Source organism: Pyxicephalus adspersus, chromosome 3, assembly GCF_032062135.1.
Source record: "Pyxicephalus adspersus chromosome 3, UCB_Pads_2.0, whole genome shotgun sequence".
In the NCBI taxonomy this organism is placed as follows: domain Eukaryota; kingdom Metazoa; phylum Chordata; class Amphibia; order Anura; family Pyxicephalidae; genus Pyxicephalus; species Pyxicephalus adspersus.
This window is the reverse complement of record NC_092860.1, coordinates 77397884-77425605: the sequence shown is the minus strand read 5'-3', so window position 1 is coordinate 77425605 and position 27722 is coordinate 77397884. Positions and strand designations below refer to the sequence as shown.

Here is a 27722-nt window from a genome sequence, read left to right as displayed (position 1 = left end):
ATGAGCACAGGGGGACCGAGATTTTCCCTACATTAAAATCCCCACTTACCTGGGTAAGTGGGGATTTTAATGTACGGAAAATCTCGGGCTTAACGATAAGAGCAACTTTTTTTAGCCCGTACGAAGGTCGGGCTTAACGGCAAGGAGGTTAACAATTGGATGTATAATCTTAGGTTTGCTGTTTTGCTGTCTATATTTCTTTTGTCCAGCAGCTTTACAGTTAAATCTCATGAGGTTAAAAGGTCATCTATAGATCATTAGGAAGTAGGAGTCATTTACATAGGACAGATGGTGGTTGTGTCTTCTTGCTCACACACTTCCCCCTTTGTTATCATTTTGTAACTAAAATGTTACATTTCAATGAAAGGAAAACAATGTCTCACAATGAGCATTAAAGACATATATGATCAAATAACATTGTCCACAACATTCAATGCCTACAATTTCGGACATCACCTGGTCGTTTTGAAAGAAATGACCATACGTTCTCGTGATAAATCCCTCAAAAACAAGGATGCCCCTTAAAAACACAGATGTCTATCAAGATACATTTCCTAAAAAACACAGATGACTCCCCCAGATATATCCCTTAAAAAAAAAAACAAAAAAAAACAAATATCACAGTTGAAAGGGTTCCCCAAAATGTTTGGACTTCATCGTTCCTATTTTGGGTGTCCAACTCTTAAAACCAGTCATTTCCTTACTCTTTGCAAACCACACCAATTTTATTGTTTGTTAGAGAAATACTACAAATGTGTGCAGATCCTGGCCCTTAAGGACTGAGGTATTATTATTATTATTATTAATATGTATTTACATAGCACCAACATATGAAGTGCTGTACATTAAATAGGGTTGCAAATGACAGACAGTGACATTGGAGGAGGAGAGGACCCTGCCCAGAAGAGCTTACAATCTAGGTTCTAGTTTTAGGCCTACACAGTTAAGAGTGGAAACAAGTATGCAGGTCATGGGTTCCAGGCTTGGAAAAATGAGAAAAAGAATGCTGATGATAACAAGGCAGCTAATATTTTTAGAACCTATATTACTCTCTTGGCACAATTTCCCTTTAGGGACCATGCAGATATATAAGCTTTCATCAGATTTTTCTAATGTAAAGCAACATGCATGTGTGGTATTTCGGCAGTTTTTTTTACCCCAACAGGAAACAATGGCATGGGTTTTATTGCTGCTAAATATCGACACTAACACAATATATGTTAAAACAATTTGTTACAATTTTTTATATACTAATATAAAAAAACATATTACAAAGAGATGAATACTTGCAAAATGCAAAAAAATGACAATTCAGCAAACACATGATTTGTATTGATACATAACAACAGTCCTTAACGCGTTTCACCAGTGGGCTTCATCAGTAGGACAGAGTGTTCTTGGCACCATATATATATATATATATATTCACTCAGATAGTAGTTGATGATTAGGTTAGTATTGTATCATTGAAACATTGATGTTAAAAAGCAAGATTGTTTGTTTTAAAATCCATAACACAGACTTTCTTATGCTGTTTAGGAGTGATGTGACCCCATAATATTGTCAGTAATCTCTTTTAATGCACCACAGTGTCAATGGTCAGAAAAATAAAATATCACCTTTAAGCTACGTACACACGGCAGATTTTTATCGCCCGATAATCAGCATCGGCCAAATATCGGGCGAAAGTCTGCCGTGTGTACAGTCGGTGTCGTCCATCGTCCGAACGACCGACCTGCTGGATCTACGGACGATGGACGAGGACCGATCCTAATGAAAGGGAAGGGGGAGAGCGCGCAGCAGGGATAGGAAAATAGGAAAAGATCCTTTCCAACGACAAAAATTGCAAGTGTGTACGCAGCTTTAGCAGTGTTGTCTTCACATTTACAACAAAATAGAACACCCTTTTGTTCTTTGTTTATTCTGCTGGGGTCACTCACCACTCCCTGTCTGTTAACTTTGCAATAAAACGGATGGATATCTTGCAGCAATAAAACCCAAGCCAATCTTCCCTGTTGGGGTTTTGTATTCGTAAAGACTAGGGTGTGGTGCAATGTCAATGGTCCTCCCAGAGTATCCATTTGTAAAGTGTACATGAAAACACAAGGTGTGAATGGGCCCTAACAGTGTTATTGAGATGTGCTATGCATAGAGGTGTATTGTACATCTCAACTACAGGGAAAGATATTTATCATTATTTTAATGTATTTGTTTTTACTTTCAAAAAAACATTTTCAGGTCTGAACAAAGTGTAATTTGCACAGTAGCTTATACTCGTCTCATACAGGGAATAATTCCCCCTGGAATACTCTCATCATGACGTATAAATGTACCTGGAATGCTTGAATCGGATATCTCTTAATGAACCAGGTTCCATCCACAATTTGAAACCATTACAGATTTTTTTCAGTTTAATTTCATTATGTGAGGTTTCTTTGAGAAGCCTTGTACTCAAGAATAAGAGGTGTTCATACAAAGACCTCCTATGTCTATATCCCTCCTTTGTTTATAATCTCTATCTACTTGTTTTGTCTATACATGGCTACGATATAATATGATGGCACCCAATTAAAGTGGAACAAAAGTTGCACTTTTACAAATGCTCAATCAGGCAGGTCCTTATTGCAGAAAGGGACAGGAGATGTCCCTTTTGCAAAATCCTGTCTTACCTGCCTGATTGTCCTGGGTTTGTGGGGACAAAGCTGAGCTGTGTATATGCGGTGTAAGGGTTAGTTGCCAGGATAGACGGCATTTTTGGCCTCCTCTGTGTGGCCAGGAATGAATAAACTCCCACATGTCTGCATGGGACTTACGTTACCCCAACCCAGCCAAATCAAGATGGCAGAAGATCCCAAGGAAAAAGCAAAGAAAGAACAGGGAGGGGGAACAGGGACAGGCGGCGGTTGAAGTACCGTGGGATTTCTTGGAAGAGCTTGCAGGGCATAGATAGATATGTATTGGACCTCTGCAGAGAAACCTTTGTTTCTGAGGGTGAGAAAGTGTTCTCCTTTGTATAATGCTGGCAGGGGAAAGAGATCTTTTTGTTGAGAAAATCACCCATGAGGACTGTTTCACATGCCGGCCACATTGATGTGCGGGAAAGTAAGGCAGCCTATTCACCTGCATTACCTGAGCAGCACCTGGCCATCGTTTTGTGTGTGCCCGCCATGTTACTGCACACAGTACACTGATAAGGGACGGGAACCCGGCTGCTTTTTTGAATATATGGAGTTCATTCATTCGGAGAGTTTAGATGGCCTTTAATAAAAAAATCCTTAGCAATTTCTGCCAGTAACTAACACATGTAACCGATGAATGTGTTTAGTGAATGGAATACAATGTTAGAAAGCAGATCCCAGCACACCCTAACATCCCTTACCTTGACAAAGGTAATTGGGGTGGTTGTGCCCTCGATATCTAGGAGCACAGAGGTGACACCGGCCGGCACGGTGATGGAGCCCATGCTGTCGGTGCTGTGCGGCAGTACTGGGCGGAAGCTGCTGCTGCTGAGGGGGAGGGGTGAGCGCTCAGTCTATGGGCTCCCTGCGTCTGCTCTGGCCCCTGTTATAATGATATGGGCGGATAACATGACCCCGACTCACTAATATGTATCCCGGCTATGTAACACTTCATTATGAGACAGAGGAAGTGCCTCCATTTTCTGTGTACGCCATATTGGTAGAGGCCGGGAAATGAATGAAGGAAACGTATTAGCTGTGTACACCCCCTACACAGAGCGGCCCCCTGCACAGTGGGGGGTCTCTGCACACGGCCTCACACCTCCCCCAACATTGTCCGCACCCCTTTGTCTACCCCCACACAGCTCCGCCCACTCTCCTGGACTTCCGTTCTTCTCTCCGCCCCCCGAGCACCGTCCTGCCAATAGCAGAAAAACGCTTTAGAATGACGCAGTGAAAATGACGCCTCACTATTGGGTCGCGATTCCGATATATAAGTAGAGGGCGGGCGACGAAGGATCTTTTTCGTTGTTGTCTGCGGTGTGTGTGGCTCGCGTCTTTTCTTTTACGTTCGGTATTTTACCGTCGCTGTAGGGGGAATCATGAGTGGATACAGTAATATGGAAGAATTCTCTGAAGGAGCTAAAATTAATGCCAGCAAAAACCAGCAAGATGATGGGTAAGCGTGGGGGCACTCGTACGGGATTGTATTGGTGGAATTCCACAATGGCGGCGGGAAGGGAAGGGGTGCTCGGTATTGTTTATAGGGCCCTCCGTGCTGAAAATTATACAAAAACCCAGCATTGGAGCTATCTGCGTGCCCTGAACAGCATGTCGTCAGCGGCAGCCAATGAGGAAAGATTGGGTGGGGTTAGGAGTAGCTTCCTGCTGATTGGCTTCTCTTTGTGACGTCAGCATCTTCCCTTGTAAGTATGGTGTGGTTGTATCGCGCAGGCCGCTTATTATAACGCTGTGCTGCTCCGGCAGTGTCCTTGTGCTATACATTGCCAGACCTGTAAAGAGCGAGGATTGGGGCAGTGTACGTGGTTAGCTGCTCACATCGGCTTTGTAAAAGGCTAACGTTGGCATGCTCCAAGTTTTGCTGCGCCGTCTACAGATAAAGTGCATGAGATGTCTTTGTTGTATTGTAAAGCATGGAAACCGTGCTGATCCTGGGGGAGGGGGTGTGCAGCTGTATGTAGGCCATGGGCAGGGCTCTGCATCTGTTTTGGTGTGAGTGAGCTTCTCTAATTCCCATGCCTTCTTAGATGTATTAAACATATACTTGTTATACAAGCTACAAGTTATAAAAGATCCAAATCTGCCACCCATCCCCCAAATAGCTTTGTATACTGTGACCCCCGTGTTTTGTGCTGGCTGCACACTTGGAATTCTTTCTTCTATAGTGATGTCATCTCTGCCCTTTTTTATAAATGTCTAACCCTAATTCACCTCAAGATAATCACGTTTGGATCAGTTTTTTTTTCTTTTCCTAAATTCTAATATCGCTTTTTCCCCCTAAAGGAAAATGTTCATTGGAGGGCTCAGCTGGGACACAAGCAAAAAAGATCTCACAGAATACCTGTCACGATTTGGTGAAGTGGTAGACTGCACCATTAAAACAGATCCAGTTACCGGACGATCCAGGGGTTTTGGCTTTGTTCTGTTCAAGGATGCCGATAGTGTGGATAAAGTAAGTATTTGCTGCCTGTACATGGGGAAATAAGTGTGAGTAGCCTGATAGAAGCAGCTTCATTCTCAAACAAGCACAGGATAGTGGTGCTGAGCAGAGGCATCATCTGCAGGGAGGTGGATACTGGAAATATAACGGGGGTAGGATGTCTACTGAGCATGTAGCTGTGTGTGGCCTTTGGATTATCTTTTCTTCAATAGTGTTTAATAGGCTTATGAAAACATTCAGGTGTGCCTGGGAGCTTTGTATCTAGGTTTAATTAGCTGGAGGCGTGGGATGAGTGGATGATATTGGACTGATGCCTTTATAACACATTTTGTTTGAGTAAATTCCTAAGTCTAAGAATTCCAGGTTTTTCATCGGTGCCTTTTTTTTCTCAGGTACTCGAGACAAAGGAACACAAACTTGATGGGAAACTTATTGATCCCAAAAGAGCAAAAGCCCTTAAAGGCAAAGAACCTCCCAAGAAAGTGTTTGTTGGTGGCTTAAGCCCGGACACAACCGAGGAACAGATCAAGGAATACTTTGGTGGCTTTGGGGAGGTAAGTGAATTGCTCCAAAGGAAATGCTAATGTCTGGGTAACTTACTGCAAGTAAATATTTTTGTTGGTGGTGGTGGGGTAGGTTCTATGTACATTTGTAGCAGCAATGCTGTTGCAGGTATTCCTTTGCTGCAGTCATATAGAAAGCTTCTGTTCTTTCTGAAGTTTAAGTTTAGTCATCTAAAATATTACATTTCTAAGTCTGTGTACCAAACTTTAGGTGTAGCAATTCTCAGAGGTGCTTATTAAAAATGATTGTGCTTACTGAGGATTTTTGCAGATATCTAAAGGTTCACTTATTTTTGTAGATCGAGAACATCGAGCTTCCAATGGACACAAAGACCAATGAAAGGAGAGGGTTCTGCTTTATCACATACACAGATGAAGAACCAGTAAAGAAATTGTTGGAAAACAGATATCACCAAATTGGCTCAGGAAAGGTAAGATGATATAACAAGGTGTCCTTTTAGAACTTCCGAATATTATTGCACAGTATTTATATAGTGCTTACACATAACACAGTGCTTTATAAAGTCCATAGTTTCCATGTTTTGTATATTAAATTTTCTTTTGTTTCATCAGTGTGAAATCAAAGTTGCACAGCCAAAAGAAGTTTACAGGCAACAGCAGCAGCAACAACAAAAAGGAGGAAGAGGTGCATCGACAGGACGAGGCGGTGGAAGAGGGAGAGGCAGAGGAGGTATGTAGTAATAAAGCTCTATCCCATCAAAACTCTTTAGATGGCAAAGGGAATCAAAGTTCCTCCCAATGCTAACTTGGCAAATTAATACAAAAACCAAATTGCAGTTATAACAAAAGCTTAAACCGTTGTGATGTTGCTGTTGATGTGCACTAAGATTTGACATGCTTATTCAATCAAGGTCATGCTTATTCAATTAAGGTCAAGGCCAGAACTGGAACCAGGGCTACAATAACTACTACGATCAAGGATACGGAGGCTATGGCAACAACTCCTACAGTGACAACTACAACAGCTATGGCGGATACGACTATTCCAACTACAACTATGGAAACTATGGTGGATACAACCAGGGTTACACAGACTACAGTGGTAAGTTCAGGCCCTGGAAACATTAAGCACTAGACCTTTAAAGGCAAACTTTCTTGGTAAATGTAATGCCTGAAGAAAGTAACTGCTTGCTGTGACGATCCACAGTCTAAAGCAGTTGCTTAATCTTTTTAACATGGGTGAATCCCCTTGAAATTCTTTTAAGGTCTTCAGGGAAGTCCTGCTATAGTTACTATATCCACAGCTCACAATATATTGGTGTGATGGGTATTTGGAAGAATGCTTCTTTCATTACTGGCCAGTGTGGAGAATGTCACCCTTAGATGATCCATAAAGGCTACTGGTATCTGTTTAAACTGACCCAAGAGGAGCAAACTGCTTATTACTGACCTGAAGTAACTTTCCAGATGTCTGACATAATCAGTTTTTTAACGTTGTAACTTGTTTTTACTGCAGGCCAGCAGAGCACCTATGGCAAAGCTTCCAGAGGAGGAGGAAGTCACCAAAATAACTACCAACCCTACTAATGGATTTTAACATTGGCATAAGGTATGTATAAAGCAGAATGGGATATTTTTAAACTTTAAGATTTAAAACTTTAATAAAGATAAATTTTGATTTGTGTCTTTTATAAATGTTAACTTACAGACTTTTGTAAATTGTTTATATTGCATAGGATTTTTTTAGAGCTTTAACTTAAAGACGAACTTTGAGTATTTTTCCCTGTTAAAGTAAAAGACAGAATTCTTTAAATCGGTGTTGTCTGGTCTTTTTATGCCAGATGAACTAAAGAATAAATAATCAAAACTTTTTAACATAAAATACCAAGGTAAAGTACTGAAATGGGTACAACTTAAGGTAAAGAAGAATGTTGTCTTCTAACTCTGACATTATACCTTGTTTGTACCCGCCAGCGGGAACTTCATTGCAGGCCGTGTGTCACCCTGACCACGTCTATCTCTGGGGTCGCACGTTGTGGGCAGAGTGCAAGGCGTACACCAGAAACCGCTGTCCTGTGGTATGGTCTCTTCCAACTTCATGTACCAGCGTAAAGATTAAACTGGGAAAAACCACTTCAGACTTTGCTTCTTAACCCTCAAAGTCTTTTTGTTAACGTTCATGAATTGTTTTACAGGCATTTTTAAAGTAAATGAATTTTACAGCTTAATTTTGGCTTTTCTTAAAGTGACGTATCCCGATTTTGTTTATTTTTTTTTTTTAGGATTTAATGTTTACTTCCTTTCTTTATAGCTAATAGTGAAATCTTCAGAGGACTTATTTAACTGGAGGGTGAAATGTTTAAGATCATTTGTACATAATTAAATCTACTTTTTTTTTTAGAAGTCTTTGACATTTTAGTTGGGGGTTAAATGCCTAGCAAATGTGTGCATATGCTTTATTCTTTTTTTAGAGGAATTTTATTGGATTTAATGGGCTTTAAAATGCTTCGTCAACTTGTCAAGATACTTACATGTGTTTTTCTCATTTAGGCTATGGCTAAGGATCGGCTGCAGGAGGCTTTCATCTAGACTGGGAGTTTACAAATTTCTCTTAGGAGGACTTTGTGTACAAGACACGCATGTGTCTTGATGTAAATAGCATCTGATCTCCCCCTCCCCTTATTTTTTTATTGTTTTTTTTCCCCCTTCCTCCTTGATCCCGTTCCTTCCATCGTGTATACAGTGATTTTATGTTTCCCCTAATTTTATGTTTATAATGTAATTTTGTGACATTTCACTGCATTGTGTCCAGTGTGAGATTTATAATAAAATTTAAAAAACCATTCTCAACTTGTCTGTGCTTACTCAGTTGATCTTAGTAGAATTTATCATTCTCATTGACCTGCAATTAATGCTGGTCTGTGCTTGTAAGTGGCAACAAACTTGGGTTTGCAGCAAAAGGGCCCCAAAAGGCAGGGTTTGTATGGTTTCAGTAAATGCTCCTGCATCTGTTGTGCACAAAGTGAGGGTTTTACTTTAGCCAAATGTTCTGTACAAATGCCTAGCTTTGCAGAGAAATAAAAGCAACTTCATTGGATACTTTGAATAAAACCCAAATTAGGTTTCAGTTTAAACTGGTTAAGTACAATATAGGTGTAGAAAAGTTATTTTGCTTTTTTTTTTTTTTTTTTTTTTTTTTTTTTTTAAATAACCAGAGCCGGAACAGTCACTGTCCTTGCCTACTTCTGTGTGGTCAAACCTTTACTCCGAGGATTCTGTTACCTTTTAAGAGATTGGAAACATCCCATGAGTCTAATTCATCATATTCCCTCCCTGCAATTGGACATCAGACGTGAAACGGGAACAGTTTCTACTACATCTCCAGTGATGAAACATACCCTAGGTCAGGGGTGTCAAACTCAAGGCTGTGGGCCAAATATGGCTGATATTTGGCCCATGAGAAAATGCCAAATGTCCACTAGAGCAGGCCCACCAGTAGACCGTGCATACACCACTAATACTACAAATCCCAGAATGCTCTGCTTGCAGGTCAGTCAGGGCCCACAAGTGAACCTGCAAATTCTCCAAACTCCGTGCAGATAGTGCCCAGGCTGGGATTTGATCCTGGGATCTGGTGCTGCAAAGGCAAGAGTGCTAACCAATGAGCCACTGTGCTGCCCCACTCAGTTGCACATTTGGTAGGTGGGGGTGGACTTTAGATTTCCTCATTTTAAAAAGCAGTTTCTTTGTATGAAAATAAAATTGCCCAGTAGAACTGTGTAACAATCCTACAAATGCACACAGAATTACTTTGGCTACTAATGTTTCCAGCATTAGTGACTGAAGCACATCATTACTTTGTGCTTACATAGACAAACAATGTAGCAAGAACCAATTCCATTTCACCAGGGAATATAAAATATTCCTAATTGCTACAAAGTTGGTGGTCATTTCTTTTATCTAGCGGTCACTTTATTAACCCTTTGTAGCCAATTCCAAACCCAAGCTGTACATGAGGCTTTACCTCATCACCAAGTTGAGATGAATCCATACCCCTCTATGCTATCCCTGTCTTTTAAATGGCATCAGTAGAAGCTCTGCTATTTGGCAGTGGAATGATAGAAAAGTTTGATTTCTGCCAAAGTTATAAATAAAGGCCTGGGATGGCTCCACAAGTAAATGGCAATCTAGTAGATGAAAATGAGGACTTGAATGTGGCAGCCTTGTCTGATCCTTCTAGCACTTGAAATGATTGATGTTCTATTATAATTTTGGTGGTAGTCACAGCTATAATATTTGCCTACAGACTGTGTCAGTCTGTGGCCCATAGCCAGGCGCATGGAATGGCTGTCACCAGACACGTGCACTTTCCACTGGCCGCTATCCTTTCTTACGTTACAGCAAATATAAGACTGGTACAGGGGCTCTGCCATCCCTTCTAAAAAATGGCCCTGTAATACTTAGAAGGCAGAGTGCCAACACCACCAGGAGCTAAATCTGCAGATGGGTTCTTCTCCAGGCTTCCTTTAAACTATTGTTTGGGAATTCTTTCAATCAAGTCTTTATAATTGGGGTAAAGGGGTCTAGTTTTGTGTAGGTCAGTATAAGCTGAGGACTGTGTATCATTGCAGGATTCTATCCTCACCTTCCTTGTTATATAATAAACATTCTACAATGGGAAACATGAACACATTTAGATCTAGAACATACATGGATCATGAGGAATAAAGGGTCAGGGTGAACATTTTGCTGTACTGGGTCTGTAATGAATAGAATAACCAGAAGGATGGACGAAACGTGTGTCACATAGCATGTATACCGATCTCTGGACTGAGGATTCACCTCCTATAACGCGATGCATCGAATAAAGTGTGAATATAGGGGAGTGTATGTGTACCAATAATGCCCATTACAATGCCATACATTGCCCGGTTCGGGCTCCATAGCCGCCAAGCCATAACCCGGCTGCAGAACGCGGAATGTCGGATCCCCAGCGGCCATTTCAGGCGTCCTGTGTATGGCCGCCATTAGTGAGAGCGGAGAGGCGGTGCCAGGCTCCATAGGAGGAGTGGCACGGCGGGGCAGCCGCCATTATCCGTCTTTCCCACTGAAGCTGCCCTTTCCTCGCCATTGTTTTAGCTAAAAATGTTATCCGAGGAGGATATGAAAGAGGAAACTATGATGGAGACCTCCACCAGCGAGGCGGAGGGTAGCGCTCCCAGCGAGGGCGTCAAGATAAACGCCAGCAAAGCCGAGGAAGACGAGGGGTGAGCGCAGACCATTGCCATGGAATGCCTCCACATACTTGCATGCATTTTGTAATTTGTATGCTCAGGGTGCAGGCGCAGTCCCCGGGGTTCGGTGCAGTGCTGAGGAATAGCGCAATGCTGTGCTGTGTTCCCGCCCTGTCACCGCTGGCGGCTCACTCAGGGAGCCCTGGTCACGTGAGCTGCCTGGGATCAGCTCAGGGTTGTGGAGCTGCTGCCTGTCTGTGCACTGAATGAGGGCCCTCCTTGTCCTGTCACTACCTCCTATTACCAGGAGGGACCCCTACTGTATCCTCTCATTACCAGGAGGGACCCCTATTGTATTTACTACTGTAATTGTCATCTTTTCATGAAGACTCCTCATTCCTGCTTATAATATTGGAAACAAATCTGTTTACAGTCAGATAGAAATCCTGTTGGCCCTGGCCCAGTGTCTGTGTGTTTTTTTTAAATATATATAATTATTTAAAAAAATGATTTTAGGAGGCTAAAAAACAGTTTTTCCAATTAGTTAAAACATTTATTGATTGACATCTACATCAATTATACATACATGCTAAAATCATATACATAAATCTCTCTATATTCTTAATTGAACTTTGTTCATTCCTCAACGCGTTTCGTGGAAACGGTCCACTTCATCAGGAGAAGAAAATAAGAGAATTCAAAGTAGAATGGTCAGTTCCATGATTGTGTGATCTCCTGAGAGATTTGGCACGGGGTCCAAAGGGAAGGTGGGGGCTATGCAGGGTTTTTTTGCAATTTGTCCAAAACAAACAAATTTAACTATTTTAACCATTTGGATGAATATACCAGAAAAGTAAAGCTGCGTACACACGGCAAATTTTTCTCGCCCAATAATCGGTATCGGCCAATTATCGGGCGAAAATCTGCCGTGTGTACAGTCGGTCGTCGTCCATCGTCCAACGACCGTCCTGGCGGATCCATGGACGATGGACTACGACCGATCCTAATGAAAGGGAAGGGGAGAGCGCGCAGCAGGGTGCCGCTCCGTCGCTCTCCCCCTCCCCTCTCCATAGAGCATGAACGGTGCTGTATGTACAGCATCGTTCATGCATCGTGCAGTCTTTTCTCGTTGGAAAGGATCGTGAAAGATCCTTTCCAACGAGAAAAATTGCAGGTGTGTACGCAGCTTAACAGTTGTTTATTCAGAAAGTCCACTAAAGAGCAATCCGTCCAATATAAATGCCAACAGTCCTAAGTCCCTCTATGCCTGCAATGGAACAGTGTCTGTGTTTTCTGAGCTGAGCATTCTTTCCTTGTAATACAAGATTGTATTTGTTGTCTTACAATGTATTTTTGGTTGTTTGTGTATTGCAAACTAATATTAAACAAGTGTTCCAGCTTATTGTGTACTGTAACCTCCCTGGCGGTATGAATATTTTGGTATTTTTAAATTTCAAATCAGTGCAAAATACTTCTAATTTTAAATTTCCCACCGGTCCCGCCCCCCCAATGCACACACCGCATTGCCGGCATCTGCTGACCTCATGTCTCCATCGTACACCCGCCGGGATGCAAGGCCAGGGGACACAGATGCCGGGCCGGCATTGCTGGAGGACACCACGGGCTCGTAAGTACCAGGTAAGCCCTTAATTCAACCCCCAAGTGTGGCTCGGGTTACCACTTTTTGTAATGAAATTTAACCCCGAGCCACACTCAAGATTACCACGAGATGGATTAATTGACATCACTGTATGATATTAAACGGAACCTGTGCGATTTCAACCTGTTCTCATACAAGAACATAATGTAGAGGCAGCCATTGCTACTTTTAGGGCTGTACACACATGCAAACGATGGAGCGGCACCCTGCGCTCTCTACCCTTCACTTGCATTAGGATCATCCATGGATCCGCCAGGATGGTCGTTCAGACGGCAAGTGCTGTACACCTGCCAGATTCTAATGCGATATCAGCCCTGAGCCGATTATCGAACGAGAACTCTTGCATGTGTGTGCGTAGCCTAATAGTGAAATACTTTGCTGGCTGTTTGCTGTGATACTTTGTGTCCTTTCCAGGCAGATAAGGAGGTCTGGCTTTACAGATATGCATGTTTGTTGCAGGGCAGTGACGTTACCCATGGACTAGTCAGACAGTAAGTGTTTTTAGGAGGAGATTGGCAATGGCAGCGGAGGTTTTGCTGTAGACACCCTTCAAATCCTGGCTGTTATATGTGCTGCCCAGCAAAGCTTTATTCATTTCCCCTCTGATTTAGTCCTAATTTTTTTTTTTTTTATTTGTGCTAATTTCCCTGCCAAGCACCATATCACACAACATGTGGTATACGTGTTACTGTGTAGATGTGGAAACACAAGTTTGTGTATAGATGTGAATGGGCCCTTAGTACAAAGTTGTCCTTTGTCCTTAGGATGTGCCAGCAAACCCACCTAGGTATGGTGATCTTAACTGAGCAGCTCTTTGGGTTCCCTCTAATCTGCACAAGTGCACTGCAGCCTTAATCATTTCTATAGAGAGATTGACCAGAAGATTCCGTGTCTATCTATAGCAATGAAGAGAGAGGCAGGAGAAAGGTAATAATACTTTCAGAACAAAGTCTGTGCAGCTTTAGGCAAGGTTGTACAGTGAAGATCCTCTCCTTCTCCTCCTGTGTCACTGTCTGTATCTGTCTGTCATTTGCAACCACTGTTTAATGTACAGCGCTGTGTAATATGTTGGAGCTATATAAATACTCTTTAATAATAAAGTATAAAGACAAGTATGTGCTCTAGGTAGGCAGCATGTGGGGTGAGAATATGTCCTAAAGGAGAAAAGGTATTGTTGTCCTTTAACTCACAACAGGTCACATTTTCTATAATTTGGCCTTCTCCACCAATGCACCGTGCACACTCCCCCACTTGTCTGTTAGCTGCTGCCATCTTATCCTTGATTTTCTCTGGCACAATATATATTTTTTTCTCAGCTGCTTATGGTCTAAGTTCTGCACATCCAAGCTGGATTTGCATTGTCCTGGCTTTATTCTTAGTTTAATGTATATAAATATACCAGTGAGACTAAATAAATTTGGGTACAAAAGGGTCTTCTGACAAAACTGAAAACTGAAGTTTTTTGTTTAAAGTAAGAAGTAACATATCCACCCTTCCTTCAAAATACGTATATTTAAAATAAGCTTTCATACCTGTCCCTTCAGGACTGCAACTGAAAATGCATTGTTTATTTCTCTTTCAGGTTTTTGAACTTGGAAATATCATTGTATGACCATGTACTAATATCTTCAACTGATATGTTGCTTGTTTGTATGTTTTAAAACAATCTGGAAATATTACTATTTATTTTTTACATGTATTAATAAAAGTCAGTTTATGGAGTAGAATTTGCCCTATGAACAACCAGTAAGTATTTTAGATCATATAGGTGGCTTTTTGTATATGAATAATTTGTTATGCATTTATTATATTAGGTAATTGTTTACTAGCCAGTGTTTTTCTCAGAAATCTGCTGTAACTGGGTGGTCAAAAAGTTAGCAGGCTCTCACTGTTCAGTGAAATAAAAGGTAAAAGCAGCAGCTTGTCAGTTCTGCTGACAGAACAATAATACAATTTATAGCTGGCAGGCTGCTAACTCTCACGCTACACAAAGCCCAACCTAGGCAGCTGTCTAAGGCTATATACACACATGCAACAAATATCGTTGGAAAGGATCTTTCACGATCCTTTCCAACAACTAACGACTACACAATGCATGAACGAGTGCTCCACATACAGCACTTTTCTGCTCTATGGAGAGAGGAGGGGGAGAACGAGGGAGCGGCACCCCGCTGGGCTCTCTCTCCCTTTACTTTCATTACCATCGTCCGTGGATCCACTAGGACGGACGTTCAGACGATGAACGACGAGCGCTGTACACAAGCCAGATTCTCGTTCGATATCGGCCATTAGCCGATTACCTAGCCTAAGTGCCAGGTGGCTACTGAAAAGTGCTGGGTGGTGCGCCCGGCTGAAAGATGCTGAGGAGAACACCACTAGGTTTAATTGGCTATACACAGGAACATGTTTTTCAGTGATCCTGTTTGTTCTTTTTTGATATCCTATTTATGTTCTCTAATTTAGTTATTTCAAGAAACTTAAATACATAAGGATTATATTCATGAATTGAGGAAATTATGTTGTATGCCTTACATTTTTTCCGGAACAGAAGAGCAGGGGACTGCTTTTAATGTTGTTGCCAGACAAGACTGCCTGTGTGACATTAGCAAAATAATATTTCAAACAAAAATATAAACCCACAATACCCTTTTTTAAAACATAAGGAAGCTTTTGATTTAGATTGCGTCAAAGCTGAAACAAGAGCTGGGCACTTTACAGTTTTGACAAACTGAGCTAGTCCAGCGTTACCCAAAGAATTGAGGGTAATAAAGGCCCACGCTCCCATTTTTTTTGTTTTTTTGCATGGATATTATTTTTGGTCCATAAATGTACACTGATTGCTTAGCAAGGTATCGAGAGGAGAGTACTTCCTGTCTTTGCTGTATCACATTCACACACAATACAACACTGCTACTTCAAATTGGAAAATATGTACATTAAACTTAAAAATTCTAGGGCAGAGACCTGTGTTTTAGTTGTGATTTGCAACAGTGGGAAGAGAAAATAATGTAGTCTAGTAAATAAGCCCCATAGTGAAATTACTTTTTATAGTGTGTGCATATGTGTGTGTGTGTGTGTGTATATATGTATATGTGTGTGTGTGTATATATATATATATATATATATATATATATATATATTTGTATATATATCACTTGTATAGATGGCTTGGATGATCACTCTTACGATCATTAGTTGCCCCTTCTATAGTTGGTGTAAGCAGGGTCTTCCTGTCATTGTTTTGACCCCGGCTGTCATTTGCAATCCTATTTAATGTACAGCGTTATGTAATATGTTGGAGCTTTATAAATACAGTTTATATTAATGGCTAGAACCCAAAATTTTGACTTTATTTATACAAGATGCTTATTACCCCCTAAAGACAATTAGAGTTGTGAAAAATCTCAGGGCATACAGGGGTACGATAAAAAAAAACCCAATTTGAAGGTAAAATACATATATTAACTGCTCCCTTCCTGTACATAAGAAATATAAATGGCATATCCAACCCATGCCTCCTAGTAGACATATTGACTGTGTTGCTGGCTCTGGTTACCCTATGTTAGAATCGAGCAGCTCTGCTGGTAATGAATTGGGTCTACTTTTGGCTCCAGGTCCCTTTTAGAACAATATGTCAGTAAACGCCTATACCACATAGGTAGCGCCCATTTACATTGTTTAGGTATTGATATAGGGCAGTGGATATCTGTACTTGATAAGTGATCCCAATGTGGAAGCAGTGGTTTCTCAGCAACGCGCCACCTGCTGAGTCACATCTGGGGCACTCCAACTAACAAAGCTTGTGTCCCTTGTGCTTCTGATTGAAATGCTCCAGCTTCTACTCAAAAGTTGATGTCAAACCCTGCAGGATAACCACACAGAATGAGAAGTCTTCACCATAGTTTGCTGGTCAGGAGGACAGGTTTTTCTACTTGGACTGTGGCTTCTTTCTGTTAGACTTAGCACACCTTTGTTTTGATGAACCAGGAATGTATTTTGAAGAGTTTTTAGGCTCCATCTTAAACAAACAAGTGTGGTAGTGTTACACTTTGGAAATGTTCTAATGCTGATTAGTTTGAACTTGTTTGTTGGGTTCACACTATATTTGGCAGAACAATAGGTGCTGATTTTTTTTTTTTACCTTGTAACTGTGAGACCTGCACTTTGTTTTGTGGAACACACTGCCTACAGGCAGGGCAGAGTTTGCATATCCAAGTAGGTCACACCCCAGGGTGTCAGGATTGCCTGAAATGCCACATTGCCAAGTGAACACATATCGATGTCATTATGAGCATGTTCAGACCTTTGCCGTTTTAAAATTCAAAAGGCGTCTGTCTTTTTTAAAAGCTTTAGGGGGAGTTTGCCACCCCTGCTATCTCCATAAACATGAATTGAATTTCCTGCCACTCTGTATATAAGCCTTTTTTCCCCTTGGATGTTTAGTGTGTTACCAGACCATTTACACATAGCAAGTTAATGTGCAAAGCGCCCTGTATCACAAAATAGTGAAGTCATTCATAGTGAGGGAAATTCATTCTAGATTTACGGCACCATGTTTAATTTTTTAAAAAAATATGGCATGAGCCATAAGAATAAATTTGGAAATTATAGCTAATACATTGATAATGTCCTACCATATTTTTTTTATCAAATGTTACCATCATGGACACGTGTACACATGTCAGATAGAGGGCAAAGTTTTTCCGGGGGACAATTTTAATGGATGACTTTTGAAGCTCTTCCCAGAGGTTCGACCTAGAAATCATACAACTTTGTCCCTAAAGATAGTTTCTTTACCAAATTGGTGTTTTGCATGTCAAAAGTTTCCTTTAAAGAATTGTCCTTCTACATGATAAAATTTGCACCAATCACAAAAGAAGCATTTTTTTTATTTGTGTATATTTAATCACCAAGTGGTGTTTGTTTTTTTGTTTTTTTATTTATATAATTTTTTTGTATATACACACACATTCCAAAATTTGAAATAATAAATCCTGTGTTGTGTTTTTGATTGTTGGTACTTAAAAAAAGAAAAAAAAAATTAAAATTCAGCTTTGCGGTGCAAAATATTGAATATTGCTGGTATTGTTTCTTTTTTATCTTGCACAAGATGTTTATTGGGTTTCTTGTTATTTCAAAACAATAATTAGTTATGTAAATTGCTGCAGTGAATAATTTTAGATAAATTTAGATTTTGTTTTTCCTACCGGTATGTTTTGTAAAATGTACTACTACTGTGTTGTACTACAGCAATTAAAGTATCTTTTTAATGTTTTCTGTTGCAGGAAGATGTTTATTGGTGGGCTTAGCTGGGATACTACAAAGAAAGACTTAAAGGACTACTTTTCAAAATTTGGAGAAGTTGTAGACTGCACATTGAAATTAGATCCAATCACTGGCCGCTCCAGAGGCTTTGGTTTTGTATTGTTTAAAGAATCAGAAGGTGTTGACAAGGTATAGTATGCAAATATGTGAAATTATTCATTTATATATTTTTGTTTAGACTTGTTTGTATTTTTGGTCTTTATTACTACTGCCCTTAAGGAAAAAGTAAACTGAAATCTCACCCAAAACAAAAAAAACACACTTGCCTTCAATCCCGTCGAGCAGTCGATCGGTCTGGAGCACGCGGGCCCGCGTTGTCCCAGGATCTGTCTTCGGATCGGAGCGACAGCCGCAGCCTTCTTCTTCATTGCGCATGCCTGAGATCGGCAATTTTTTTCTCTTTTGACGAAAGGGCTCCTTCTGCGCATGGCTGGGATGCTCGGGCATGTTCAGAAGGAGCACCCAAGAGCCTCCCGGAATGCGTGATGTGGGTATCCTGGGAGGCTTTGCTTTCACATTCATTTTGAACCTGCCCTAATAATTTAAATCCAGATTTAATTGGTGAATAGGGTCAGAATTATATCTTTTCATTAAATAAAGCTGCAATGAATTCTGCAGCACTAATTCCTCATTTTTGCCATAAGGATTATGCAGCTCAATGTCCCGGTGTGGTTAGAAAAGGGAATGCTGAGAGGAAAGCCTAAAAACAGATGTAGAAATATTAAGGATTTATTTATAAAGTATTTGGTGTGCAATTTACATTTAGTGAATGTTTACTGGGTGGATTGTAGCTGTGTTTTTCCCACAGTTGATGGTTTACTATGCCTTGTTCTCCCCTGTTTATATATGTAGTTTGTCATCTTGGTAAAGGCTTTGCTTTCCCATGTCTGACCCCCCAACATTGCACCCCTCCCCCAAGAAGAATAGAGAGCAGCAGACAGTAGTGGTATCATCAAATAGCACCACAAATATGATAAGACTTAAGATGGTTTGTAACATGCAATCTTACATTTTAAAACACATGCTCCATCAGACATAACTTTGTTGAGGAATTGTTTGTCATTACTGAGCAAACGTTGGTGGTGTGTACCCAGGGTCCTCCATGGGAAACAAAACTGTCCTTACCTTCCAAAGGTTCTTAATTTGCTTGTCACAGAACTAAGCGTTTTTTCTGGCACTATTAGACCTGAATGTAGCCTTTAATCTGAATCTGATCTCCTAATTTTGCAGGTGATGGAACAGAAAGAGCACAAGCTGAATGGCAAGGTCATTGATCCAAAAAGGGCTAAGGCAATGAAGACAAAGGAACCAGTCAAGAAAATATTTGTAGGTGGTTTATCACCAGACACACCAGAAGATAAAATAAGGGAATACTTTGGGACATTCGGCGAGGTATATTTTACGGTTTCAAAGAGCAAAGAGTTTGTATGCATGATAAGTTGATGAAAGACTGGGGTATGATGAAATCTGTTTTTTTTTTTTTTTTTTTTTTTTTTTTTTTTTTTACTTCTACAAAATCCTTGTTTTAAGGTTGAAGCAATTGAGCTACCAATGGACAACAAGACAAACAAAAGACGAGGTTTCTGCTTCATAACATTTAATGAGGAGGAGCCAGTGAAAAAAATCATGGAAAAGAAATACCATAATGTTGGCTTAAGTAAAGTATGTTGACTTAGAAACAAACCATTATATAAAATATTTAAGACACTTTAGTGCTAATGATTACCTTTTTTTGTAAGTATTGAGTTTCCATATCGGCACATCAGCATGGCTTGCCCCTGTCTAGTCATCTTTCATAAGGAAAGTAAGTTATTCACATTTTTTGGCTGGAAAAAGAGCTTGTTGTTGCTGTGTTTGACATGCATTCATTTGTTTCAAATGTTCAAAAAATGAGTGGAGTCCTGGACAGGATGTTCCATTTGTAACTAAAACCTCCACTCACTAAAATCACCTTAGCTTGACAATAAATTCAAAAGTTCAGATACAGTCTAAAAATATAAGGGCTCCAGCTGATATTCTCGCCCATTCTCTGCAGTGGACCATCACTGGCTTACTCATCCAGCAATGCTGTTTCTTTCCTCTTCTGAGTTGAATGGCACTCGGCTTCATTTAGCCAATATTTTTCATCCCTTTCATCTCTGAAGCCCATATGTATGAACACCATTAGCTCTATTTCTGACATGCGCCGGCTTCATTTTATGTGAGATAGTAAATTAATTTTTTAATGCTAAAGTTTAGGGCCTTTTTGCAGGAGGTTAAGGAAGGAAACAGATGAGTTATTGAGCAATTGTGAGCAGGCCAGTTCTTTAGAATACCTATTTCTTGATAATGGGTGTTTTATATATTATGGGGTTTATGTAGAAGGGAGCTTTGGTTTTTCCAGATTTCACAGCATTTTCAAATTCTTTGCACACCCTAAAGAAATGTCAGCAATGGAAAATCAGGTAATCAGTAATCCCTGATTAGGGTTACTTGTACAAGTTAAAGTTTCATGTGATAAAATTTATTATAACATTATTTTCCCTCAGGTAAATGCTTTTATTTTTATTCTTTTTTTTATCTAGTGTGAAATTAAAGTAGCACTTTCAAAGGAACAGTATCAACAACAACAACAATGGGGATCAAGAGGCGGAGGGTCTTCAACAAGGTCTCGAGGAAGAGGAGGTTAATAATGCATTAAGCCATTCAAATATATAAAAATATCTTAACGTAGGTCATATTGATAATTAAGATGTTAATTTCTAATGATGTTGGTAACTGTTTCAATAGCCTCAAGCCAGAGCTGGAACCAGGGTTATAGTAGTTACTGGAATCCAAGCTACAGTAGTTATGGATACAACAACCAAGGCTATGGAGGCTATGGAAACTATGACTACACTGGATATAACTACTATGGCTATGGAGATTACAGTAGTGAGTATCTGTATGAAGATCTGTCCAGCGTGTTTGTCTTAACAAAAAATGTTTAAATACAAGAGTTTGCTTTGACAAAACTGTTTGTTGTTGACATGGTATTTCTGTCTTTTGTAAAAATGAAATGGGTTTTTTCCTTTTTAAAGTTTTATTTTGCTTTGTAAACCCAAATGTACTAACATTTATCTGTCTACGCGCTAAATATGGTGGGTATAATTCTGCCACAACTTGAGTTTGCAGTTAACTCTAGTTGTTCACAGCTTTCACATTAATGTAGACATTGTAAGGAGGTGAACTTTAAAGCCAGTTTTCACCTTGTCAACAGCCAGTTATGTTTAAGGAAGGAGTAGGTTCTTCCTCAATGGCTTTTGGCATTAACAAACCTGATGTTTCTATCTGATCTTTAGGGCTATTTCATATTAGCAATGAGCTACAGCGTTCTGCCATGGGGCTCAACTGTTGTCCTAACCCATTTTTTGGCTATGTGGTTGCTGCTTAGGAATTGCAGGGTCTGTTGCTGCTGTGTGTTACTAAATATCATTGTTTAGCTGAGCAATTTCAAGGGTTCTGTAACCATCATGTCTGGTAAAATCTATTATTCAAAAGGCAATGTTACCTAAATCATGCATCCTTCTGACTTCATTTATAAAAAAATAAATGTATTGTTTAAATGTTTTATGTATTAAGTTACATGATATACCATTTAACTATTTGCATTAATAAGGAGATGTAACAAAAAGTAGTATATAATGCATTTTTCAAAGTAGTGATTTTTTTTACTCTGGGTAAAGTGCTATGGTGTGTGATTTGTATACTCTGTATGTTTTTTTTTTTTTTTTTTTTTTTATGTCTCAGGTTTTGTGTAATGGTATCTAAAAAAACAACTGAAGCATTGTACTATGCATGTTGTATTTTAGCATGTACACCTGTGATCAGTATTTACTGATTTACCATGTTTAAATTGTTTTATTTACTGGGTCTATGTCATAATGCAGACCTCCTTAATCACTCCAGTTGTAATTTGTAAAACGACGACACCATAGTCTTTGCTATCAAACAGATATTTTTCATTTTTTAGATCAGCAGAGTGGTTATGGGAAAACAGCCAGACGAGGTGGTCATCAAAATAGTTACAAACCATACTAAATTATTCCCTTGCCAACGTTTCACAAACAGGTATGTTGAGTCTTTTTATCTTTGTTTTTCTTTCTTTTGATTTTTTTTTCTGTTTTTGTTTTTAGTATTTTGTATTTGTTATTTTTCAATAAGCGTAATGTTAAGATATTTATAAATATTAAGATATTGTAACGTTAATTGTTTTAAAATTTTACAGCACCCAGAAGTGCTTACTATAGCTTATATAGAGACTTTGAAGATACGAACACGTGCTCTAAAGCGCTTTTATTTTTATTTTTTATTTTTATTTTTATTTTTGCCCTATGTATAAAAAGTCAGTAAAGTTAACAGGTAACGTACTGCTAATGGGTACAAATTAAGGAATTGCCTACTAACTCTGACATTATACCTTGTTTGTACCCGCCAGCGGGGAATTCATTGCAGGCCCTGTGTCGCGCTGACTTCACGATTCTCACAGGCCCGCTCAATGCGGACAGGGTACGAGATGCTCACGCTCTCGAATGCTGCCGTTTGGTATGGTCTCTTCCAACATCCTGTATCAGCATTATAATATAAACTGGATACTCCAAGCTATGCTTTCACTTATTCCTTTTGCGTTAAAAATTAAATATAAGTACTTGTAAATTTAATACATTTTTTACAGGCCCCATAATCATTAGATTATGTGAACTTTACTGAATAATTTTAACTATTTATTCTCCTACGGATACAGCTTGTCTCTGGATTGTAATATTTATTTTTTCCTTCATAGTATTAATCTATTTAAATGCTTGCTTTTCCCTTTTTATAAAAGTAGTTGTAATTGCAGTTATGTTCTTGGGCTGAATTCCCGCTGTGCATCAATATTTCAGGTTTTTCTGGCACAAGCTAAATTTAAACATGTTTTGAATACTAAGCTATTATTTATGTGATATTTCCCTTTTTAACCAGAGTGTAGAGTTAAAGGACAGCTATCATAATTTTTAATTTGTACATGTATTTTTTCCTATTCAGATTTTTTTTTTGATGTTCAAAAAACCTTACCATGGGCCTTCTTGTTTATTTTGAGGATGACCACCCTTACAACTATTTATAACACACACACACACACACACACACACACACACACACACACACACACACCATTATTATTATTGTCACACACAACTAAACTTTCAGTTTAAATTGGCTAAGTACATTCCATGTGCACTAAAACAAAAAGGAGACATCATCATCTTACAGTTTCTTTTCTTTTGTATGCAACCACAGCTTGAGGGGAAAAAAATCCAAAAGGTTGGAGGTTTCTACATTGTTTTCTGTGTGGAAACAGTGGTCTTCCTGCACATAGTGGACTCCCTGCACATAGTGGTCTCCCTGCACATCACATAGTGGTCTCCCTGCACATCACATAGTGGTCTCCCTGCACATCACAGAGTGGTCTCCCTGCACATCACAGAGTGGTCTCCCTGCACATCACAGAGTGGTCTCCCTGCACATCACAGAGTGGTCTCCCTGCACATATCGGTCTCCCTGCACATATCGGTCTCCCTGCACATATCGGTCTCCCTGCACATATCGGTCTCCCTGCACATATCGGTCTCCCTGCACATATCTGACTACCCCCTGCTCGGTCAGAGCTGAAGTTCTCCAATTGGTGAAGCTCTTGTTTTCCTATGATTAAAGAGCATTATCCCTGTCCCAGCAGAAGGTATGCTGAATCTCTGCTAGCGGGGGGAAAAGCCTTTGGAATTTATTTAGCTGATATAAATTGAAAATAGAGTTGGGCTTTAATCATACTTGATAAGTTATTAAAGATTAGAGTTTACCAATGTTTTAAGAGGTCCCCAGGGGTGCCATTAAGTTAAGCACTGCAAGTGCAGTTAGACGGGGTTTTGCTGCTGGCTGAACATACGTTCTGGCAGCCTTCACTAGAGGAGCTTCAGCCTCAAGCTGAGGTAAAGGAAAGCAGGAGGCATCTGCTTCAAAATGCTGAAGTGGGTGTTTGAAAGACAAGAGAACTTTATAGTGAATTTTAACTCTGCACTGTGCTGTTCACTAACATCTATTCTCTAAAAAATGTTCTCACACCATATTGATCCAGCAACTGCTGATAACCTGGAAACCATTTTGATGAGAATAGTTCTGTAGATATTACTAAGATCAAATTTATTTTCTCCCCCTTTTTGTTTATCTGATTGTGACTTTTTTTTCTTCTCTCATTTCTCCACCCTCTTTTTCCCTCATTCCCTTTTTATTTATTTTATTTTCTTTCTACTCCCCACTTCTCATTTTCCTTACTATGTCCAGCTCAATTCATCACCCACTCTTTCTGTATCAACCCCATCCAACATTGCTTTATATTTACAGCTCATTGGTCATCTGAACACCCCCATGAGCTATAAATATTTTAAGGATTTCCCAAGACCTAAAAACTGTTTCAATAGAACGGTCATTATCCTTGAACGGGTACCGGTACCCTCCTTTGTCCCACCATGGGAAAGCACTGGGTGCCGCCATCTTCTTTACTTCGTCTGTTTTCCTACATCGCCCGATCATGCGCTGCACAGGTGTGGATTTGGGTGACGTAGATGGGGGAAAAAATGCTGATCTTACTGTACATGCATGAGGTTAGCATTTTTTTTTTTTTTATCCCATTGAAGAAAAAGCTGCTTCTGCACATGCCCCATTTTGATGATGTATGTATCCTGGGAGGCTCTGCACTCCCATTCTGTCTTGGTTGCCACGGTTCTAAACCCCCTCCTCAAAAAAACAAGGTAATTTTTACTTTATAAAAAAAAAAAGGGTTGTCTACTAAAATTTTGTTTGGTGCGTTTACCTGTTGACATAGTTACTCAGCCTGTTCAAAGATTAGACCTATGAAATCCAGGTATAACAATCTGCAACGCCCTAAATCTGTGAATAGGGTTAGCTTTTATTATTGGGGGTGGAAATTGGCAAAAAAACGTTCCTGTAAATATTACATTTAATGATTTTTGTTATGATACATCCACAGTAGGGCAGCCAAATGTAACTGTTTTCTTGGTAATTAAGACTTAAGAAGATAAAGATGGAAATTTTTGTAATTAGGCATATATAAAATATACATACTTAAACAAGGTAATTTATTATAGCTGTCCTTTAAAACCCTCTTGGTTTCTTTTCTTTAAAAATAAATTGGTGCACGCACGGATTTCACAGCTCTTGGGCATTAGTTTTCCATATTGATTGGATATACATATATTGGTACATAGGTCATGGGGATTATGTATACAGTGGTATGGATGGCATATTGTTAAGCATGTCATGATAACTATATCTGTCTCTTGTTTTTCTTTAGGTGGACAAGCAGTATTTTCTGGGTTGAAGATTGATTGATTTGAGGTGGCTCATTCTGCATGCATATAGCAGTGCATCTTTATATATTTTTTCCCCTCCTTCCCCTTTGCGTTATTTTTTTTTAATGAGCCCTCTAAACAGGAATAGCTTTCCCAATTTCTTGAATTCAGCTAGTCTTATTTTATGATGGCTTTGCTTATTCAGTTGTGTTCACATTATTTCACCAGCATGGAAGATAAAAACTTGTGTTTAAAAGCCTTGTATGGCCACATCATGATGTAGCTTGAACCCATTTTCTTCATAATAAATTTCCTTTACTTTTTTAAAATGTTGTTTCATTTCAGGGAAATGCATGGGGGGAGGGGGGTATCTCATAGTTGTCTTAAGTTCTATCATGTCAAAATAACATTTGTTGCCAGTAATTGGTGACCAAATATGTTGGGGAAAAATGTACCAATTTGTGTACTGGGATTTTTTTTCTTTCTGCTCTAACAACCGCTGGTCTCGCTATAGAAATTCCATCCTTGCGTAATTGTACATGAGATCACTAGTGTTGTCTCAAAAAACCAAAAAAACAAAACATAAACATCTTTCAAGTATGATGGTTTTTCCCTAAATAGGTGTCCCTACTGGAGGATTTTTCCTCACATTGCTTTTACAACTGAAGATGCTGGATTTCCCCTAACTTTCTTAGTGACAGTGGTGACCCAGACAAATAAAGGGAGTGAATCATCTCCCCAGTGGAGGATCTCTTTCCTACATTATCTAAAATAAAATCCCTACCTCCATTTAATCATTGCTATGTGACTAATTTCTGTGTATAAAGGGGAGGGGGGGGGGGGGGGTGATTGAGCTTTAGCTGAATATGTGAAAAGGAGACTAGAGCCCAATCTGCTGGCTTGATAAATGCTTCACAATAGGTCTGCAATGTTCTATTTACCTGCATAGAAAAAAAAAAACTCCTTTAAACAGGGGTGTTAAACTCAAATACACAGTGGGCCAAAATTAAAAAGTTAGACAAAGTCGCGGGCCAAACTTGAAACTGTAATAGCACCGCTACTACAATTCCCTGCATCTAGAAAAAAAAGTCCAATGCAGGGCCACGCATAGGCAGAAAGGCCGCTGGTCTATAGACGAGAGTGATGCTACTTCTATAATTCCCCACCCCCCCACATTACTTGTGTCTATAAAGCAGTTCAATGCGGAGCCACACATAGGCACAGAGGCCGCTGGTCTATAGATATGAGCGATGCCGGGAATTGTAGTAGCGGCGCTATTTCAATGCAGAGGCGGGCCAGCTACCATATTTAGGATTCCTTTAGGGGCCAAAAAATGGACGTTTGCCAGAGTTTGCCACTCCTGGCTTAAAACAATATTACCATATTAAATGTTTAAATATATGCAAAACTATAAACTGAATGCAGTAGTTTGGCAGCAGTGATCACTGTGATGACAGGGCCTTATAAATATTTCCCTGGTCCCCACAACTTTTATCTGTAAATTACTCACAGAACAACTTTCAGTTAAGATTCCAGCACAGAGGTCCTACAAATCAACCTTTAGGCAACATTTTTTTTTTTTTTTTTTCAAAGCCCCTAAACGTTTGTAATAAATACCATCTTGGCCTACCCCATTTAAGCATAATCAATGCCAACTTGTAATGTAAGAGGTGGTGCTAGTTTTTGTTTTATTATTTATATTGGAGGATATATTGAAAACTACATTTTCAAGAAAGAAAAGTATACAGTAATCAAATATATAGTAAGGCAAAACATAAGCATTGGTGTGCATATACTGACTATGGCAACACATTGTGCCAATAAAAATCAAAAACAAAACGGTAACTACCGGTATGAGAAGCTGTTAAAAACGTATTCATAACTTCCAACTATCAGTCAAAAAGTACAAGAGGGTAATTGAAGAGCAGTCTTAAAGATTTACCAAGACATTTGCTCAAATGAATGCTTAATAGTCTGATTTTGGGAGATGAGTTTTGATAAAAGGATTCTCATGTTTCAAAGAATCTCTTAAGCTGTGTTTCTTTCTCCATAGAGAATTCACCCCACGCCATTCTAAAGACATACATTAACCCCCCAAGCGCTAAGCCCGTACTTTCTCGCCAACAAAAAAAAAAGCTATTTGGGATAAGCCCGTACTTTCTCGCCTTACCTTAAATCACACTCACCTGTGCTCATCCAGCGTCGGGTCCGTATTCCAGCGTCGGGTCCGTGTTCCGCCGGCCAGCATCCCGCGTTCCGCCGGCCAAGGTCCCGCTGATCGTCCCACGTCGTCCTCCGTCCAGCGTCGGGTGCTTCTAACACAAGAAGCCAGTCAGCGGAGAAAAAAAAGCCGACCGGCTTCTTGTGCGTGCGTGATGACGTCGGCGCGTGTGCGGGAAATTTAAATTCAAACTCATTCATTCATTTTGTATTGGATTGAATACAAACTCCTGTATCCAATCCAATACAAAATAAT

The 27722-nt window shown here is 39.7% G+C and overlaps 3 protein-coding genes across 13 annotated transcripts in view; 2 read left to right on the top strand and 1 right to left on the bottom strand.

Moving 5' to 3' along the window:
* Positions 1-3825, bottom strand: part of ENOPH1 (enolase-phosphatase 1) — a 16168-nt gene extending 12343 nt beyond the window's left edge. For both annotated transcript variants that reach the window (XM_072405313.1, XM_072405314.1), the window contains exon 1: positions 3380-3825. In XM_072405313.1, coding sequence (XP_072261414.1) covers positions 3380-3463 — 84 coding nt within the window. In that variant the 5' untranslated portion in view covers positions 3464-3825. The remainder of the gene's footprint in view (positions 1-3379) is intronic.
* A 147-nt stretch (positions 3826-3972) lies between these two features.
* HNRNPDL (heterogeneous nuclear ribonucleoprotein D like) lies at positions 3973-8506 on the top strand. 7 transcript variants are annotated; one of them, XR_011919902.1, is made up of 9 exons: positions 3973-4137; positions 4983-5151; positions 5532-5693; positions 6002-6133; positions 6276-6393; positions 6575-6765; positions 7180-7272; positions 7638-7741; positions 8214-8506. XR_011919902.1 is itself a non-coding variant. In XM_072405307.1 (8 exons), exons 1-7 carry the CDS (start codon positions 4061-4063, stop codon positions 7258-7260), a joined length of 930 nt encoding a protein of 309 aa, XP_072261408.1. In that variant the 5' UTR covers positions 3973-4060; the 3' UTR covers positions 7261-7272; positions 8214-8506. The 7 variants fall into 7 exon arrangements, 5 of the variants coding, with proteins under 5 accessions (XP_072261408.1, XP_072261409.1, XP_072261410.1 ...); XR_011919903.1 differs by having other exon boundaries at positions 3974-4137; positions 6595-6765; XM_072405307.1 differs by lacking the exon at positions 7638-7741.
* A 2213-nt stretch (positions 8507-10719) lies between these two features.
* On the top strand, positions 10720-25575 carry LOC140326586 (heterogeneous nuclear ribonucleoprotein D0-like). Of its 4 annotated transcripts, none has more exons than XR_011919901.1 (9): positions 10720-10930; positions 17843-18011; positions 19113-19274; positions 19413-19544; positions 20447-20546; positions 20652-20795; positions 21882-21971; positions 22339-22445; positions 25249-25575. XR_011919901.1 is itself a non-coding variant. In XM_072405306.1 (8 exons), exons 1-7 carry the CDS (start codon positions 10809-10811, stop codon positions 21923-21925), a joined length of 873 nt encoding a protein of 290 aa, XP_072261407.1. In that variant the 5' UTR covers positions 10721-10808; the 3' UTR covers positions 21926-21971; positions 25249-25575. The 4 variants fall into 4 exon arrangements, 2 of the variants coding, with proteins under 2 accessions (XP_072261407.1, XP_072261406.1); XR_011919900.1 differs by having other exon boundaries at positions 10721-10930; positions 21874-21971; XM_072405306.1 differs by lacking the exon at positions 22339-22445 and having other exon boundaries at positions 10721-10930.
* The last annotated feature ends 2147 nt before the right edge of the window (positions 25576-27722 follow it).

Excerpts from the sequence above, each read along its gene's own strand:
- HNRNPDL (XM_072405307.1), top strand. The coding sequence starts at position 4,061 with ATGAGTGGATACAGTAATATGGAAGAATTCTCTGAAGGAGCTAAAATT. Across the intron at positions 6,134-6,275 it reads ACCAAATTGGCTCAGGAAAG|TGTGAAATCAAAGTTGCACA; the intron begins GTAAGATGATAT and ends TTGTTTCATCAG. Across the intron at positions 6,766-7,179 it reads GGGTTACACAGACTACAGTG|GCCAGCAGAGCACCTATGGC; the intron begins GTAAGTTCAGGC and ends TTTTTACTGCAG.
- LOC140326586 (XM_072405305.1), top strand. The coding sequence starts at position 10,809 with ATGTTATCCGAGGAGGATATGAAAGAGGAAACTATGATGGAGACCTCC. Across the intron at positions 20,547-20,651 it reads AAGGTCTCGAGGAAGAGGAG|CCTCAAGCCAGAGCTGGAAC; the intron begins GTTAATAATGCA and ends CTGTTTCAATAG. Across the intron at positions 20,796-21,873 it reads TGGCTATGGAGATTACAGTA|ATCAGCAGAGTGGTTATGGG; the intron begins GTGAGTATCTGT and ends TTCATTTTTTAG.